This window comes from Balaenoptera musculus, chromosome 16 (assembly GCF_009873245.2).
Source record: "Balaenoptera musculus isolate JJ_BM4_2016_0621 chromosome 16, mBalMus1.pri.v3, whole genome shotgun sequence".
Lineage (NCBI taxonomy): Eukaryota > Metazoa > Chordata > Mammalia > Artiodactyla > Balaenopteridae > Balaenoptera > Balaenoptera musculus.
The window spans coordinates 33,691,324-33,710,715 of NC_045800.1; the positions used below are offsets into that span (position 1 = coordinate 33,691,324).

Genomic DNA, 19,392 nt, shown 5'->3' on the forward strand with positions numbered 1-19,392 from the left:
AGAGCTGGGATTCTGTGCCCAGGTATGATCTCCCCCTGGACTGGTAATGGTCATGGGCAAGGCCATGCTTCCTCTTTTCAGTCCTATCAGATCTGCCCAGTATCTGCTACAAATCTAGGCTAGCCTTGCCCAGTAGTTCCCAGAGTGTAGTCCCTGGAACACAAGGCCTTTATGGGGTTAAGAGGTTTTACATGAACAACAACAGAAAAAACCAGACAAATAAATTTGGGGGAAGTGGGTAAATGAAGTACTCGGGGTTCCTAATTACACGAATCTTTCTATCCTTAAGTAAATTGAGACTCTTCAAAAGGGATTTAAATATGCAGCTTCCCAATCTTATTGATAATGGGACCCTTTTATCATTGAGTTTTACATACAGTGTGTATACCCAGGGAAATGCTGGATTAGCCATTTGGGAAATAGCTGTGAGGGAATCCTCTCAAAACAAAAATAGTGAGAGTGTAAATTTAAGCTCAAGGGGCTTATTCCTGTTGAATGGGCTGCAAGTGATAATCTACTTCCTCTGAAAGATGGAGCTCCACTGGGAGGTCCCCAAAGAAGCAGAGTGTGCCACGCTGCTTGACCAGGTGGAGAGCCTGGCAGTGAGTCACTCCTTATATGGAGATAGATGGTTTAATGGATCCTTTAAGATAGGATTCTTTCTACCTGCCCAAGCTCTGTTAGCAAGCCTCTCTAGAACAAGCTGAGGTATAAATAATTAAGCTAATAAATAAAGCAAGGGACTTCCCTGGTGGCGCAGTGGTTAAGAATCCGCCTGCCAATGCAGGGGACATGGGTTCGAGCCCTGGTCCAGGAAGATCCCACATGCCGCGGAGCAACTAAGCCCATATGCCGCAACTACTGAAGCCCGCGCACCTAGAGCCCGTGTTCCGCAACAAGAGAAGTCACCGCAATGAGAAGCCCGCGCACCGCAACGAAGAGTAGCCCCCGCTTGCTGCAACTAGAGAAAGCCCGCACACAGCAACAAAGACCCAACACAGCCATAAATAAATAAATAAATGAATAAATAATAAAAAATAAAATAAAAAGCTCTTTGAAATAAATAAATAAATAAATAAATAAATAAATAAATAAAGCGAACACCGAAGGCATAGATTCCCAATATCCTACTGTAGGTTAAGAAAAGGAAAACAACATAAAATAATTCCAGAGGCTTTTCTAAGCCAAGGTGCATTGCAAGTAGCCAAGCAGGGATAGAATGGGCAGTTTCCCAAATTTATTTGAGCACAGAACTCTTTTTTTTTTTCAGGACAACTGTTCTATAGGACACAAGTTTAGAAAACATTGGTCTAAGATGTAACTTTAAAGTATATAAGTCCCTTTCTGTTTGCTCTTTTCTTCACTCTCTCTCTCTCTTTCAAAGGAAGGAGACCAGAGTTTACACATACAAAGTAGAGTTGAACCCTAGGGAAACTCGATGTTCTTGCAGCGGGCCACTCTTTGAAAGGGCTTGTCAATGATTGTCTCCAGGAATGAGGACACATCCCCTGCATATCCTCACTAATGGCAAAGGTTAACCCTTTGAGAGGGGATTCAATTTGGGGAGCAAAGCTATGCAAAGTTAAGCCCAGTTATTCATGTTCAAGAGGAAGCAGAGAGAAGTAGTTAAAAGTGAGGATGTGGGTTTACACCCCGGCTCTGCGATTTATGAGGGGTGTGACATCGTGGAGGTTACCTAACCCTTCTATGATTTAGTGCTTCATCTGCAAAATGGACATAATCACACTTCTTCACAGGGTTATTGTGATGATGAAATAAAAAATGAGACATATACAGTGCTTGGCATCAGGCAATACAAAAATGACAAATGTCCCCTAACAAAACTTTGCCTGGTTTTATTGTATGACTTGTAAACTGGCAGTGAAGACAATTCTCAAAGATCTAGAAACGTTTAGCTATAGAAGCAAAGTTAGGAAGAATCTCTGATCTCCCGTAAGGAATTCTCTGCAAGTCAGGAGTTACTTGTGCATATAAATTCTAGTCTGTTTATTTTTTAAAGGCTCATTGTTTTTTAATCACAATTTACACAGGCAAACACCTGTCATCCTGCCATGTAAATGGGCTCAACAAGTCCTTGCCCCATGGGAGGGATATTGAAACATTGTTTTACCATCAGCCACCATGGGAGGTCCTGGTAAAGTCCCAGTGGACCTGCTTGGGAAATTGGGAACTACATTATTATTCTAATAATAACTTTATAATAGTCAGTTCCATAGAATGAAGCTCTTTCATTTAACAATGTAATTTACTGGTTTGTTAGAATTCATACAATAAATTTTGTCCTTTTCTTTAACAAGGCCATTTTCTATATTATGTATTCTATTCTACAAACAGTACTCTGTTTGTAGAATAGAATAGAATACAATAGAATTTTTAAGCAGAAAGAGACCTTAGTTAATTGAACATGAAGGTCTCAAAATGCCAATTACATATGTTTTGTTTGGTCTTCATCCTGTTTAAAAAATCTGCCTCCAGATTTCTGCCTTCCCCTGAAAATTTAAAAAATAAGACTGCATATTCATGTGCCACATTCTCATCAGCAATAATCAGTTGAAACTGAAGATGTCATTTTTAGGTAAGACATGTCTTGTCTGGTTTACCCCAGTCACTACCACTCCCTACTGTCTTATACCCAACTGTTTCCTTCATTTACCTTATCACCCCAACCCCCATTGGGCATTTGAGTTTGAGAACCATAATTTAATCTATCTCTGGTATTTTCTACATATAAAATCTGAGGCCCAGGGATACTTGGTCACACAGCCCATTACTGTCTGAACTGGATTTCAAACCCAAGTCCCCTGACTTCTACTTCAGGCTTCTTTCCATCTTACCACAGAACTACTCATCTGAAGACTGGCCAGTGTTAATTATTTTTAACAAAACTTGACATGTTTACAAAATACGGTTCCAGTTGTTTTTTCATGAGGAAGAAGTGAAAGGGTTCTGCTTCTCCTTTCCCCTCCCATTCTCGGAAAGGTAAATAGTTCATGTTTCTTGTGAGAAGTATTTGAAGAAAGATTTCTTAGAAGGTTCTGATGGAGACCTATGCGTAGAACAATAAAATTTTAAAGCTAGCACTGTAGGCAAACCCAAACTATACAATCAGATGCTAATCTGATGTTAAGGTCGTTCAAATTAAAGTGATTTTCAGAACTATAATAAAAGCTAATGTTTATTGAGTTACAGGAACCGTGCCAAGTGCTTTACATGTACGGTTTCATTGAATCCTGACTGTAATCCTGTGTATGGTTATTGCCCACTTTGTAGTTGCAGATAATGAGGCTTGGTTAAACTTGCCCCAAATCACAGAACTAGGAAGCAGCAGAGTGAGGATTTGAACCCATGTCTGTTTGACCACAAAACCTGTGTTCTTTGCTACTTGCCACATTGCCAGCTCACCAGGGTTAGCCATTTTGACATCACAGCTGTCATTGTAATGCCCTGTGATCATTTTGTAGCCTATATCAGCCATAGGCTCAACAATGGGCAAGAGTCACCATCCTCACCAATTAACTGAATATCATTTTGAACAAAATGAGAGAGCTTATCATGACTGCCTTATGATACATTCTTTGTGTTCACAAATTTGCTCTTCATCTTAATAATGCTTAACCAACATTTTTCTCTGGATGTCCTGTCAGACTGGATGAAGGGGGGACTTTGAACCTTCGCAGGAGAGAGGCTAGTCAAAGCTGGGAGAGAACCTGGGCGGCAAATATGATTTGGTACTTGTCAAAGACCTAGAGGAAATCAGAGTGAGACAAAAGGGATTCAGGAGGTGGGTCTAAAGAAAGATTTTGGATGCTTTGCCTTTTAAGTTCCAGTACACTGGAAATATCTGTTGAAGAAGTTTGACATCATAATGTCATGAACAAATATCTCCTCATGTTTTTTTTTGGTTCAGCCCACTTTCCAGACGTCCACTCTATTAATTCACATGAAATCTGATTGTGTATACAAAACATACAGAAGAGCAGGTGCATGACCGAGACTATCTACTGATAGGAAAACAGGAATCCCTAGTATAAAATCTATAAAATATGAACTGAATTCAACAAACATATAGTAAGCAAGATCTAAGCTTATAACATCCAGGCTCTTTTCTAGGGCCTTGGCTATTGAGAATCCTCCGTGAGCCACAAGGGCAGATACAAGCACAGTTAGCTCTAAAAATGACAGGAAGAACTACAGACATCAGTAAAATCTACAGAGCCTGAGAAAATAGAGGTACTTCAGGCTGGTATGGATGGATCTTACAGTGTGTGAGTGTTGTGTGTGTGTATGTGTGTGTGCGATCAATACTGCGAGAGATGACCCTAGACAAATAGCCAAATTCTATTAATACCAACTCAGCTGTTCAGATGTTTTTCTGTCTCTAGGGAACCGTTAAAGGCTTCCAAGCATGAGGGTGACATGATGAGATCTGCGCCTCAAGAAGGTAACACTGATGGAGGTGGGGAGGATAGGGACCGGAAGCGGGGGGGACCAGTGCAGAAGCTCCCCAGCAGCCTGTAGAACAGTGATTGCAGCCTCAGTTAGGGCCATGGTCCTGGGGTGAAGAGGAGATGGCAGATTCTCATGCTGTTTCCTGTTGAAAGTGGACATGAGGGAGAGGTAACTCCTAAGTTTCTTGCTTGAATAATTGAGAGAATGAAATACACTTTCAGAGAAAACATTTGTTGTACAGGGCTGTGTGCACAGTCACAACAATTAATTAATTAAGAAGTTAAAAATCAGAGCTATGGGTCATTGGGCAGATTGTAGACAAAACAGCCTAGGTGATTGAAATTTTTACTTCTTAGTCCCTGTGGGCCATCAACTGGGCACAAACCAAAACATGCTCATGCATAACCAGCCAATAATTCCTCTAGAAGCCCTCTTAGCTGATAGGTTTGGCTTGAGTTGTCACTGAAGATTGCTAAATGTTTCTTACCTTTGTCATATAAGGAGGAATAGAAAAAGAGGCTAATCACTGTAAAGGTGAGATAGGCTATGGATATTTTTCCCTGGACAAATAATATTTTGAAGAACTGAATGATAAAATCTTAGTAAGGATGGACTTATGATTTATCTTGTTCATGCTGTTTGCTTGTCTGTTTTTTAGTTTTTGATTTCTTATGGGCTATATATTTATGTATTGATTGTGGATTAATAAAAGAAATGATGATATTTTTTCCCCAGAGGGATCAATTCTATTGCTTCAGACAAGATCAGATCTCACTGGAATAAATAGAATTTTTTCTGGTTACACCAAATCCTTATATAAAGATTTTTTTGTGTGCATGATACTAACCTAACCCTGTAATTTACTCCCTGCAAATAGAACTCTCTTTAGAGTTGGATAGCTTTAGTTTATTAAAAATTTTATCAACAAATGGCAATGTGGCCACATTTTATACTCTTAAATTTGAATTTTACTTCTGTAATGAGCCTATATCATTGGGGATTTTAGTCTGTGGTTGAGAAGAACAGGACTGTCCTGTGTGAAAACACATTTCTGTAAATTGCCTTCACTACAAGTACCACTCCCTATCACTAAAAACAGACTAGAATGACTAATCATTCCCATTGGTTATGTTTCACAGCAGGCCTATGGAAACATGAATGAAATTACATTTGCTTGGGAAAGGTTTTGTTGCTATTGTTTAAAACCATAGGTGTTTTAAAAAAAATAGGTTTGTATAACTAATCTGATGAATTTTTATTGGATAATTTTATTCTTCCTCTCTACAGAGTGTGGGCTTTTGTTTTTCTTGTTCTCCAACACACATTGCCAGCCAAGGCCTACCAGGATCTTTTCGCCAAAAACATTATATGTAACTTAAGGAGGCACTACGTCTGTTTCCCTCAGTACCCCAGGCTGACATTTCAAAAAGTACTTCTCATCCTGCCTTCTGCAGAAGGTCTGAAAAACCATTTGGGGCCATAATGAAATTATCAGATTGTTAGGGTTGGCGACGGGAATGGGTCATTTCTTTTCTCTTTTCCACAACTTAGCAAGAAACCAACTGCCTTTGTACATCAATCAAGCAGAATCGATTCTGAAGTTTATCTCTTCACGGGATATGACAGGTCAGTTTGGTAATCCGTGGTCACAAATACCATTAGAATTCATTGCAAACCCCAAGCAATGGCTGGTGTGATCCAGGTCTGGTCTGATGGCAAAAGTCATGCAAAGGCAAATAAGATCCCTGGGTCTTCCTGTTCCAGTGGGGGGCTTTCAGGGCAGTGGATGGCCTTGTCCTACAGGAAAACTCTTCCTGTCTGTGAGCCATGCATTCCCACCACTGTTATGATTATGACCCTATTCATACTTGGAGCCTTTTCATTTATTTTCTCCTCAGTGAAAATGCGCTTATTAGACCCTTTCCCGAGGACAGGAGGAAACAGAGAACATTGGACAGGGAGAGTGGGGAGCAAAATCTTTAGGAAACAGGATGCTGGAGATCAGAGACAAACTCTGACCCTGGACAATTTTGCATAAGATCAGCACTGGCACAAATCTGCCATGTTGAGGTTAGCCAATGTGAGTTAAGTAAGGACATCCAGGGCAAGAATTACTCGCCCTTTTGTTATTTCTGAAAACTGAACTGCTTTTAGAAATAAGGGCTGGAATGTTCCATAGGAACTCAAAGCATGGAACGCAGGGGCATGGCACACACGCTCGGTGTGGGCTATTTAAAAACCAGTTCCTTGGCTATCCTCTGTGATTCTAAATACGTGTAATCACATTACTCTGCAGCAGCCGGTAACTATTTCTATAACATTGTCCAGCATCTGTGTTTGCTGAGGCCGGGTCCACCCAGCAGAAACACAAAGTGGAGAGGTGCTAACTGATGAGGTTGATTGATCCAGGCTTTCTGTGTCACAGCTAACGACCATCCAGTGTTGGAATTTGAGTAGTATGTGTCAACTGACACTTCTCGAATTTTAAGGACTGATCTATTTAACTCTCCTGGGGAGAGAGAGGTGCCTTAGCTCAACAAAAGGATGCTTTCAAAATGAGCCATTTATGTATTTAACAAATAATAACATAGGCACAACTGATCACTTTCTCACATACAACCAATTCTTATCCTACGGAAGGATCCCAGCATTGAAGACTTTGCCCCTTTCTGTGCTAAAGACTCTGTCTTTTTTGAATTTGTTTGATGTACTAACACTTCCCCTAATCACACTATTAGCCATCAATCAAACAGATAAATCACTTAGGAATATTCTACTCAATTGTTAATCATTCAAAGACATCAGCTAGTAGAAGGACAGTAGCCAACATTATTACATAATGTCAAAACACCTGATCAGGTTTATGAAATGAAATAGTCAAACCAGTTTGGGGATTTCATGTAGACGAAACAATAGATTAAGTGATTTTTTTAAAAAGTTTTTTTAGCTTTATGTAAAAAGTTAAAACCCTACCATTTATAAAATGTGTAACCATTTGTCACATCCTATGCCAAGCATTTTATCTACTTAAATCTTATTTATCTCTGATAACTCTTCAAGGTGTCATCACCTCCATTTTACAGGTGAGGAGACTGAGGCTCAGAGAGAGTTAGTCATTTGCACATAATTTCATGTCTAGTTTCTAGGGAGTGGTAAGGTGAGATTTACACACAGGTCTCTCGCATTTCAAATCCATGCTGTTTGCCTCTGTATATAAAACCTCAAATGGCCAAAATGGCCAATTAAGGCAAGAAAACAAAAACCAGAAAACAAGCAAAAAAACTTGGGTCCAGGATCATGCAGTTAAGATAACTACAGCTCAGTTGATGGACATTTGGCTGATCCCCCCCCTGGAACCGGTAACTACAACCCAGTCTGTGGCCTGACACCTGAGCACCCGGGGGGGGACCTCTTGCCCCCGTATGTGGTCCTGCTCTAAGAACTAACACTCCAGTGGCCAAACGTTACACGTCAGAACAAATTATCCATGTTACATTATGACTGTGGAGAGATCTGATTTCTTAGTCAAATATTATTTTTTGACTATTTGCAGACATAGACTGAATATATGGTTCCCTCATGGCTAACTTAATACACACAGCAAAGACTAATCCTTTGCACTGTCCTATATTAATATTTTCTTTCCCTCCTTATAAGGGGATGAGTTAGAAATTAGATGAGATTAGAAAGCAGTCACTTGAGAATGAATATTTTAAGGAATTACCTAGAAAGAACTGAGATTTTTCTTCCCCACATGGTAAATCATACAGAGTAGCAGCCTGCCCCAGGTCCCCGAGGACAACATCTTGAGCGCATATGTTATGCTGGGTTCTATATTGACTAATTCAGAAACTCCAGGGTAAAATAACCAAAGTTCCCAAGTCAAAAATGAAAGTAAAAGGGTGGAATGAAATGAAGATCATTGTTGCAACATTCCAACAACTTCATAAATAGCCATGAAAGTAGCTAGCATTATAGGTTAGCAAATTTACAATTGCAAGCATCAATCCGCACCGTTGGTGTCAAGTCGCAAACAAACCCATCTACCTCACTTTACTGATATTCCTTTCCTCTCCAGAAATATAATCACATTTGACAAAATTAATATTGAGATCGTTTTACTAGAGGGTTATCCAAATATATGCTATATTAAAAATAGTCATGATATAAATATTTCTCACAAGAGCTGCAGCGATGGTGTGAATAAAAAACTCCCTTCTGAGATTTCAGTAAAACCAGATCTCACAAAGGATCTGAAAGAAAACAAAACAAAACAGCAAACAGACACACACAAAGAGACACACACACAGAACAAATCTTATGTTAATCCAGTTTAGCAAAACAGTCACTATTTGACACTATTTTATGAAGTACGATACTGTTCCTTCCCAGATGAAGTAGGAGAGATGAATCTGCTACAGGTTTCTCATAATAATGTTCAGGGGTGGAAGATATCTAAGCATGTTCTGTAGCAGCTAATAAAAATCAAAATTTCTAAATGCAGCAAAATGTTAGCCCTGTCAAATGGCCAAGCGTGCAAGAGGAATCTCTCCCCATGCCCTTCTACCAATACATACAAAGCCCCAAATACATCGGCTGGAATTTTTAAATTGTAAATTAGATACCAAAATGCTTACGGGCCTTACAATGAGATAACGTCAGGAGGAACGGTGCGTGGAATGGATCTGGCATTCTCACATAAAGCATTATCTTTGGTACAAGTACACACGGCAGGGCATTTTGGCTTCGCTGGTTTCTTCCCCTCAGTCAGCAAAAGCGCAGATAAGAGACATAGGCAATAAGCAATTCTTTTCAGGGGGTTGCAGGCATTTCCCATCCTTTGGCTTCTCTCTGATTCCATGCAGTCGAAAAAATATCCCCAAACATGAACAGGGCTTCTGGAATTCAGATGGTGATTGTCTTGCTTTAAGACCAGGTCACATAAGAGTCCACCCTTTTCCTTTGCCTCTGTCTCTCTGCTTTTCAAAACAGGGACTTGCAGCTGATTCGTGAGCTGCTCCTCGCTCCAGCGATGCAATGCTCGGGGAAGAGACCTGTGAGGTGCTGCGAGATGGGAGGGATCCAACTGCTCGAGGAGAGAGCGGACTTGCATCACCACGAAAACACTGAGCACAGACCAGCCTTCGAAGGCAAAGCGAAGTGATGTAACAGAAAATAAACAGCTTTCTGCTTGCACCGGGAGCCCTTTAATTGTTACCAAAAATAGGATGGCATTATGTCTTATTAGTGGGTGGGTGGGCCGGTGGGTGGGAGCAGTCATCTTGCATCGGATCTCAGCAATCTCAGAAACCTTTGGGAATTTGCTTTTCATGTGGCAAACAACCTAGTAAGAAAAGCTAGCTTTGGAGCCAGCCCTGGCTGGAAATATGAAGTGAAATGAAACTCTCTCCCTTTGCAGCTTTTGGCTAAAACCTTGGTATTTCTTGCTGAGTCCACCTGACTGATGCCATCGCTGAAAGACAAACAAGAACACATGGAGAATGTGACTTTCAGGGAATGAATGTGAGTAAATACTTTTCTGACACTTAACTGTCATAAATTATTGATTTTCATAATCCACCCCGCACCCTCCCCCCCCCATGTGTAAGCCATTCCCTCCTCCCGAGGTGAGGGAGGGAGATAGAAGCGGTTCGTTGACTGCCTCTGTGTATAACCCTCCCTCCTCACCTCTCACACTCCCCCTTCTTCAGCGCTGGAACCAGAAGCCTGGAAGTAACTCCCTGCCAGCAGGAGGCAGCCAACTTTGGTTTCTAGGGCTCTGGAAAGGTCTGCCTGAGCCCAGGAGGCTGAGATACGGTGGGGAAAATGCCAACCTTAGAGCCAGAGACCTGGCTTTTTAGGGTCCAGTTCTGCCATGAACTAGCTGATGGTGCCTCTGGATCTATTCTCCTGTCTGTAAAATGGGCATGATAATGCAGATGTTCCATAAATATTACAAACATTAAATCCAAATGGTAGGGACTTCCCTGGGGGCACAGTGGTTAAGAATCCACCTGCCAATGCAGGGGACACGGGTTTGAGCCCTGGTCCGGGAAGATCCCACATGCCGCGGAGCAACTGAGCACGTGCGCCACAACTACTGAGCCTGTGCGCCTAGAGCCCGTGCTCCACAACAAGAGAAGCCACCGCAAGGAGAAGCCCGCGCACCGCAACGAAGAGTAGCCCCCGCTCGCCACAACTAGAGAAAGCCCCCGTGCAGCAACAAAGACCCAACACAGCCAAAACTAATTAAATAAATAGATAAATAAATTTATTAAAAAAAAAATCCAAATGGTAGGCTATGTTACTGTCCTGTATGATGGGAAAGAGGATGTACCCTTAGAGAAGGAAACTCATTTAAACAAGAGAAAAACAAGAGGCCCTGGCTTTGGGGCAGGGAGGTATAATCTATGTGGGCATGGAGATGCTTAGGATGGAGGAATAGACGCTTGGTCTTCTTACCACGCCGCAGGCGGCCATCCCTCAAGCTGGCACAGTTGGCCAGCGATGTCAGTCCACAGTCCTTTTTCTCTCAGCTTCTTAGACTGAAAGGAGTACAAGGACTATTTAAGCAAATGTGTGATTATGACATAAACTCATCCTGCATGGAGCTTGAGGCGTTGATGGTCCAACCTTTCCCTCTTGTAGGGAGCTCGCCCCTCGTTTACTTCTCTGTAAGCTCTGTGAGAGGAGGGCGGTGGCAGTCATGGTCATTCCCGTATCTGACTGCTGTCTGTTTACCCAGAAGACTGCAGGCTCCATGAAGGGAGGGACCCCTGGGTGAATCCAGTGCCCGGACAGCGCCCTGCTCGCCACCGTGAATGGCAAGCGTGCCCTCATGAGCGGCCACAGCGCACGGAGGCTCGCCACGATCGGGACATGCTCAACCCAGGAAACTCCAAACAGCTGCTCAGAGTTATCATGAAGGAAGTTAAGGACAATTCCCTGGAGAGACAATGAGTTCCAAGTTAAGGGGGAATGACAGAGAGGGTTGGCAGGAGCATTCCAGGTGGAGCAAGCAGCATTTGCACAGGCCTGGCCACCACCCATGAGAACCAAGGATGCCTCTGCAGGGTTTTAGGCAGCAGAGCGATAGGATCTGGTTTGTGTTTCAAAAGGACCAGTAGGTTATTATCATTAAACCAGTTTTGGGGGGCTTGTAAATATGTTGGGTTTTTTTTTGATTTCTGTGTTTTTTTTTTTTTACAAAACAAGGAAAGAAAAAACTAAGTCCAAGGGAAGTAATGATTTGAGAATGCATTCTACTCTTGCTTCTCTGTCCAGGACTCTATGGAGGAAGGGAGTCTATCACAGTGATTTTAGAAACCATGACCTATGGGCAAGCCCCACTTGAAACAGTAAAAGTGTCACTTAAAAGTTGGCTGCAAGTCAGATTTTTGTACACTGAATCCTGCTTTGAGTGCACAGTGGAAACTTGCTCCGTGAAATAATTATGTGACGAAAATTTTATAGAAGATGGTTTTTATTCAAACAATCACCTACGCCCTATGTTCTCTGACTTGTAAGTGATGTGTTTTGTAACTATAAAATAAAACCCTGAGATCTTTTAGGGACCTCAGAGTTCTCGGCTCCAACTACTGCGTGTTTGTGTGTTACAGATGGGAAGACTGAGGTCCTGAGGGGTCACACAGATGAAAAGTGGCAGGGCCACCACCCTGCATGGGGTGACACTCTGGCAGATGCTTGGTTAAACTGATCTGTGTAGGCAAACAGAATACTTCCCTCCCCGCTGATACACTTTCACATGCATCAGATTATCAAGGTGGCTTGATCAGCCCTTGGCTTTGTGCTCTGTAGATACCATCAAAGAAAGGGTGAGCGGTCTTTCATGTTTGACTTGGTTAAGCCAGGAGACCAAATGAACGCGGGAAAGAAATCATAGCCATAGCTTCACTTTGCAGCTGTATTTATCTGGCGGTTCAGTTTGTCAGTTCAAGTGGAAAAAGGACCATAGCGAGTGGGGGGGGGGGGCGGTTCTTTAAGGAGAAATTACAATGGGCATTCTGAAAAGACAGTAACTTTTTCTTGTGCTATGGCATTTAAAGCCCAGACTTGAATTTCTTATTCAATTAAAACGCCCGCTAAGATCAGGCACAATTTTAACTGTGTAATAACAGATTGCTGATGTTCTTCTAGGGAGGAGAAACCATTACAGGTTCCAGAATTGGATTGAGGAGGGAACTAGTGAGAGGAGGGCAGGTTGCTGCTATATTGAAGTCTTTTGTTTATTTATTTATTTATTTGGTTGCACCAGGTCTTAGTTGCGGCTCGTGGGCTCCTTAGTTGCAGCATGTGGGCTCCTTAGTTGTGGCATGTGAACTCTCACTTGCGGCACGCACGTGGGATCTAGTTCCCTGACCAGGGATCGAACCCGGGCCCCTTGCGCAGGGAGCGTGGAGTCTTATCCACTGCACCACCACGGGAGTCCCTTTATTGAAGTCTTGAGGGGCCTGGGGATGGGGCCCTGTTGCTGACCAAGCTTCCCTGCCCTCCTTCGGGAAGCCCTGGTAGGGCACAGAGAGGGTGTGGGAAGTGGGAGGGTAGAAGCTTAGGGCTTTCCACCAGCTTGGAAGCCTTTATATAAGTTTTGGCAACCCACCTGTGCATTACGGGGGGGCCTTGGGAGAAGGGCTTAGAAAGGATGAAAGCAGAGCTGGAAGGAGGCCCAGGGAGGTTAGGAGGCCTGGCTGAGGCAGGCTCACTGCCCAGTTCCAGCTCTGGAGGAGTAGCTGAGGGGATCCAGGGCTGGCTCTGCACTTGGCCAGCCATGTGACCATGGGCTAGCTCTCTAACCTTTCTAGGTCAGTTTTCTCCTCTGCAGAATGAGGAGTATGTATAACAGTACATATCACATAAAGTTGTTGAGAGAATGACGGACAATAATGTGTCTAAAGTGCTCAGCATGGGGTCTGTTACACGAAAGATTTATCATCATCATTGTCATCATTGCAATGGGACTTGAATTCTGAACATGGAACTTCTGATGTTTGGGAAGCAAAGTTCTCAGATAATAATGGGTTTATCTCAAGTGTATATTCACTCCAAGAAGCAGGCACTTCTGTGCAGGATGACAGACTGTGGCCTTGCCAAGAGTCTCTGCACATGAGGGAACCAAGAATCCTCCTGGGGAAGAAAGAACTCTCTCCCAGTTTGGGTGAGAGTAGGAGCACCCAAGCTTGGTCCAAGGATAAGGGCCAGAGCTGGAGAAAAAGAAGGTGGTCATGAACATGGGATGGAAATTTTTTTTTCTTCAATCCATTGCCCTTGAACATGTGTAATTTTGAGGGCGTAAGAAGAATCTACTTTGGGATCCCTGTAACAGAGAGTGTTCTCTCTAGTTTGGTGGGCACCACGGCGTTGCTTGTGGGTGCCATGGGGACCACACACAGTGCTCTGGCATCGAGAGCTGCTATAGAGATATGAGACCAACAGTATCCCCATCCAGGCCCATGGCTCAGACATCACCAGAATCACTGGATTTTCCACCAGGAGCAACTCACCCTTACTGTCCCACAGTAGTGACAGCCCCACAGACATAGGAAGTGGCAAATGATCCCAGCAGGGAGCCTAAGCAGCAGAGAAGGAAAATGAAGATGTTTGGGAGCGCATGTGCAACGTTCCCTGGCATTCTCAGAAACTGAAAGGGGTCTTTGAGGAGGGGCTGGCAATTCTGGGAGAGCTGATGAAAGCACAGAGAGAGAAGAACAGCCTGTGCTGTGGTTCTGATCCCAGTTTTCCCCTCAGGCTGGTGACCTAGGAAACACACATCGTGCAAGTAAACAAATCATTATTATGAGCCTTAAAAGATCCAGCTTGGCCCTGCCTCCTTTTACACTCAGACATGCAAACTGGTGTCAGTTTAAGCAGCTTTCTCAATAGAGCAGGGTTTTTGAAGCAGCAAGTCAGCTGCATTAGTGGGTTGCAAAATCAGTCTAGTAGGTCAAGCAGAATTTTAAAGAATAAAATAGTTTTGAATCCAAAATTGGACTGTATTGCACCTATAAGAGTAGCTGTTGCCTTGTGAAGCCTTTGTTTCCATTCTTTGGGTATGTATGTGTGTGTGTGTGTTCAGGGTTGTAATATAAAATGTATTTCTTACAATTGGTTTATGACCTCCCCCCACCCCCCAAAAAAAAGAAAGAGAGAAAAAGAAGACATTACCTTACAGGATGTTGAAGAGCTTCACCCACCCCAGAAGTCTGTGAAATGGCAGAGAAATGTTGATCTCAATTCCAGTAGCTTTCACTTACTGATTGAGAGCAGCAATCAGACCTGTTGGAATATCATTTCTGTTATTTACTAGCTGTGTGACCTTGGGCGAGTTGCTTAGCTTCTCTGTGCCTCATTTTCCACACTGGTAAAGTGGAAGTCATCCCTTCTTTGCATTGTTGATATTAGGATTAGTGACAGTGCACGCGGAAGGCATGTCACAAAGAAGACGTTCAATTTCTGATAACTCTCCCAGAATTAAATGGGAAGGGGGGGAGAGGGCAGTGAGCAGAGGGCCAGATCTTAAAGATTAGAAGTGGTGTGTCACCAGGGACTCTTTGGCAGAGAGTGATGGACACTGACTCTGCCAACCTTAGCATAAAAGGACCTTCCTGCCATGGTGATGGAGTGACTCACAGAAGGGCTGTCCAAGCAGGCTTCAGAAATAGAGAAATTTGTGGGAGCTTGGGGATCTAGGCAGCAGGAGCTAATGGGCAGTGTCCTCTGGTGAATCCACTCCTATCAGTACTTATCCACATGTTCCTGCTGAAGGAGAGAGTCCATTGGGCTCAGCTGGAGTCAGGTACCCTCCCGTTTGCCATGGGAAGCCAGGGCACCTTGACTGGCAATCCCACCAAGAGTGCACACTGTGGGAGAGGGGTGGCTCCCCAAAGGAAACTAAGGTGCTACTACCAGAAGCAAAGAGGATGGATGCTGGGCAGGCAAAACGAAGGGACACTCACTACAGGACGTGTGCCAGCATCTGTTAGGCTAGGGCAAAGGGAAATGATAGCAGGTATCATCCCAAATCCATCCTCAAGATTGTAAAGCGCAATGACCAGGGGACAATTTAGACAAACAAATGAATAATTTCCCAAAAGTCAGCTAAACTCTTATGTCCTGACTGTGGAATCAGGGGATTTTCAACTCTTGTGGTCCAAGAGAACTGAAGTTTGGCCAAGAGGGGAGTTGAAAAGGCAACAATAACAAAAGCTGACACTTACAAGATGCATATCATGTGCCAGCTGCTGTTCTAAGCACTTTATGAATATTAATTCATTTAATCCTCGTAACAATCCCATGGGCTAGATATTATTATTATTATTATTTTCTCTCTATTTATAGGAGAAGAAAAGGAGGTCCAGGAGGTTAGAGAGCATGCCCAGGGTTCCGCAACTGGTGAGGAGTGGCAATGGGATCTAACCCAGGCATTCTGACTCTGGTGCCCAAGGTATTAGTCACTACTGGACACTGCCTCTCCAAAGGGCAGTGTGGGATGTGGGATACTGGGGGCTGCTTTGGAGGCCCATAGCGTCTCCCTGGCTAGGCACTGCTATTGAACTACAATTCCCAGCATGCAACTGGGCTATCATCTTAACCTCTTCCTCACCAAAAGTTCCTCACTGTCTTGGGTAAAAAGTTTTTTAATGGCAAAGGTGGCAAAATCTGGTTTCCCTAAAGCATGATTATGAGATGGGAGCATGAATGCAGATGTCAGTGGGAGTAAATAGAGGAGAGGGTAATATTCTAGGTTAAAATATCCTCTGCAGTTTTTAGTGTTTGCAGGAAGACTTTGGAGATCACCATGGGAAAGACTGTTTTTTAACTTGGAAATGTGTACCAGGAAAATGGCAATAAGGGTGTTTTAAAGCACCCATTCTCAAACATGGCTGCACTTTGGAATCAGCTGGGGAAATAAAAAAAATACTTAATGCTTAGGTTACATCCCTAGAGGTTCTGATTTAATTAGTCTGGAGCGTGACCTGGACTTTGAGACTTTAAAAATCGCGTTAAGTTCTAAAGTGCAGCAAAATTTGAGAATCCTTGTTTTTGAAGGGAAATATTCAGGTGTAGCCATAATGATGAATCAAATTGTGACTAGCTCAAGGAAGCTTTTAAGAAAAAAGAGAGGGAGACACTCCAGGCTCTAAAAGCAGTGGTTCTCAGCCCTGCCTGTACATTAAGATCACTAAGAAAATGTTTTCAAAAAAATACAGATACCTCACCTCAGACCAATTGAATTAAAATCTCTGGGGCTGTATTTTAGTGCTGAAGCAACCCCGGAACAGTGGTTCTCAAAGTGTGTTCTTAGATTAGCAGCATCAGCGTCACCCAGAAATTTGTTAGAGATACAAATTCTTGGGTCCCACCCCAGGGTTTCTGGGGCGGGGCCCAGCAATCTGTGTTTTCACGAGGCTTCTAGGTAATTCTGATACACTTTCAAGTTTTGAGAACCCGTGCCTTGGGATGTAGGCTCCAGGCAGGAACCTGGTCTAACATGTTCACCAGCAAGCCTTGCAAAGTGTTAGAATGTGCTTTTTTAGTCTGTTATGTTCATGGCGCTCAAGGAACCACACATCCCAGTGTCCATGCCCTGTGCCCCCTCCCCTGGAAGCCAGGCTGGTCCTCCTTAACCAATAAAATGTGGCAGAAGTGATACTGTTCCAGTTCCAGGCCAGAGTCCTAAGAAGACCCAACAGCTTCTGCTTTTGGGCTTTTAGGAGCCCTGAGGTGCAATGTAAGATGTCAGGCTCCTTGTGAAAAGGCCATACAGAGAGTTAGAAATCCTGAGACTGTAAAGAGAGATCCAGCCACCCTATCATCCAAGCTGAGTTCAGCCCCAAATAGATCTGCCAGGTGAATGCAGCCACAAGAGTGACCACTGGCAAGACCAGCAGAAAAAACTCCCAGCTGAGCCCAGACCAGATCGAAGAGCTGTGAGCAAATAAAATGATTGCTGTTTGAAGCCAGTAAGTTTTGGGTGGTTTGTTAATGCAGGAACAGGGAAAAAAAAAAAAAAAAAAAAGAAAAAGAAAAAGAAACACTGCTCAATAAATAGTTGTTGAACTAATGGGTAAAAGTGCTATAGGGACATGGAGCTGGAACATAGCCTCTCTCCTTTGTCAAAGGAGGAAAAACAGGAGTTGGAAAGAAAGCAGGGATATTCTATCCAGTTGATGAAGAGGGTGGCTAAGAAGAGAATTTTGACCAGAAACCAATAATGCTATAACCATACCCAGACAGCAAAGGCCCACAATGCCCAGCCAAGAATAGAAGAATTAAAGGTACTCTTTTTTTTTAATTTTATTTTATTGAAGTATAGCTGACTTACAATGTTGTGTTAGTTTCAAGTGTACAACGAAGTGATTCAGTTATATGGGTATGTATACATATATTTGTATATGTGTGTATATATATATATTCTTTTCAGATTCTTTTCCATTATATGTTATTACAAGACATTGAATACAGTTCCCTGTGCTATACAGTAGGAACTTGTTGTTTATTTATCCTACATATAACAGTTTGCATCTGCTAATCCCAAACTCCCAATCCATTCCTCCCCCACCTCTCCTCCCCCTTGACAACCACAAGTCTGTTCGCTATGTCTGTGAGTATGTTTCTGTTTCATAGATAAGTTCATTTGTGTCATATTTTAGATTCCACATATAAGTGATATCATACAGTATTTGTCTTTCTCTTTCTGACTTACTTCACTTAGTATGATCATCTCTAGGTCCATCCATGTTGCTGCAAATGGCATAATCTCATTTTTTTATGGTTGAGTAATATTCCACTGTATATATGTACCACATCTTCTTTATCCATTCATCTGTCAGTGGACCTTTAGGTTGTTTCCATGTCTTGGCTATTGTAAATAGTGCTGCAATGAACATTGGGGTGCATGTATCTTTTCGAGTTATAGTTTTCTCCGGATATATGCACAGGAGTGGGATTGCAGGATCATATGGCAACTCTATTTTTAGTTTTTTGAGGAACCTCCATATGTTCTCTATAATGGTTGCACCAATTTACATTCCCACCAACAGTGCAGGAGGGTTCCTAAAGGTACTAACTTTTGCTACCACATATTGAATGCTGATTATGTGCCAGGCATACAGATGAAACTTTTTTCCTATATTAGTGTTCACTAACAATATTATATATTTATAATATATATTATACATATACATTATATAATATATAAATAGTATATTATATATAATATTATGTATTTATATATATTTGAATTATATATTGATTCTTCTCAACAAGTTTGTATGATAAGTACTATCATTACCCCATTTTACAGAAAAGGAAATGAAAGAGCAAAGAGATTAAATCATTTGCCCAAAGTCACATAGCTACTATTAATTGGAACTCAACCCATATTTGTCTGATTCCCAAATTTAAGCTTTTAAGCACACAGTAGGGCCAACCTATTCAGAAAAACTGAATAGTGACCCAGATTGTAGAATCTGATAGATCTGAGTTCAAATCTCAGTATTGCCACCACTGGTTGTGGGATCTTGTTCGAATCACTTAATCTCTCTGGGTCTCAATTTCTTTGTGTAACATGAGATTAATAATGCTGACCTCACAGGCTTTTGACAAGGTCGGGTGAAATTGTGTCAATGAAAGCATTTGATATGAGTAAGTTATCAAATAAGTATGAGGGGTTACTATCCTGTTCTAATCTCGCTTACTGAGTTAAATTCCATCCTCCCTCCCCAAATGGCTCTTGCCTCTGATTCTTCCTCCTCTGTTTTATTTCCCTTTGTTGTAAGGGTACCCAAGATTTGTTCTAATCAGGTGTGATAAGACATGCAGACATGGAAATAACTGTCATGAAGGAAGAAGTTGTGATAGTTTCCTGGAGTATAAAACAGGAGGCATGGCACACCATGCAGG

General features: G+C 42.4%; 1 protein-coding gene and 1 long non-coding RNA gene across 2 annotated transcripts in view; one reads left to right on the forward strand and one right to left on the reverse strand.

Moving 5' to 3' along the window:
* LGI1 (leucine rich glioma inactivated 1) overlaps positions 1 to 9,891 on the reverse strand; it is a 35,736-nt gene extending 25,845 nt beyond the window's left edge. The window contains exons 1-2 of the mRNA XM_036828434.1: positions 9,117 to 9,891; positions 8,652 to 8,723 (exon numbers count right to left, since the gene is read on the reverse strand). Of these exons, the coding sequence (XP_036684329.1) occupies positions 8,652 to 8,723; positions 9,117 to 9,802 (758 nt within the window). The 5' untranslated portion in view covers positions 9,803 to 9,891. The remainder of the gene's footprint in view (positions 1 to 8,651; positions 8,724 to 9,116) is intronic.
* LOC118882547 lies at positions 9,550 to 17,760 on the forward strand. Its single transcript, XR_005016793.1, has 4 exons — positions 9,550 to 9,635; positions 9,890 to 9,993; positions 15,826 to 15,931; positions 17,610 to 17,760. It is a non-coding gene; the product is annotated as an uncharacterized LOC118882547 (long non-coding RNA).
* Positions 17,761 to 19,392: the final 1,632 nt, after the last annotated feature.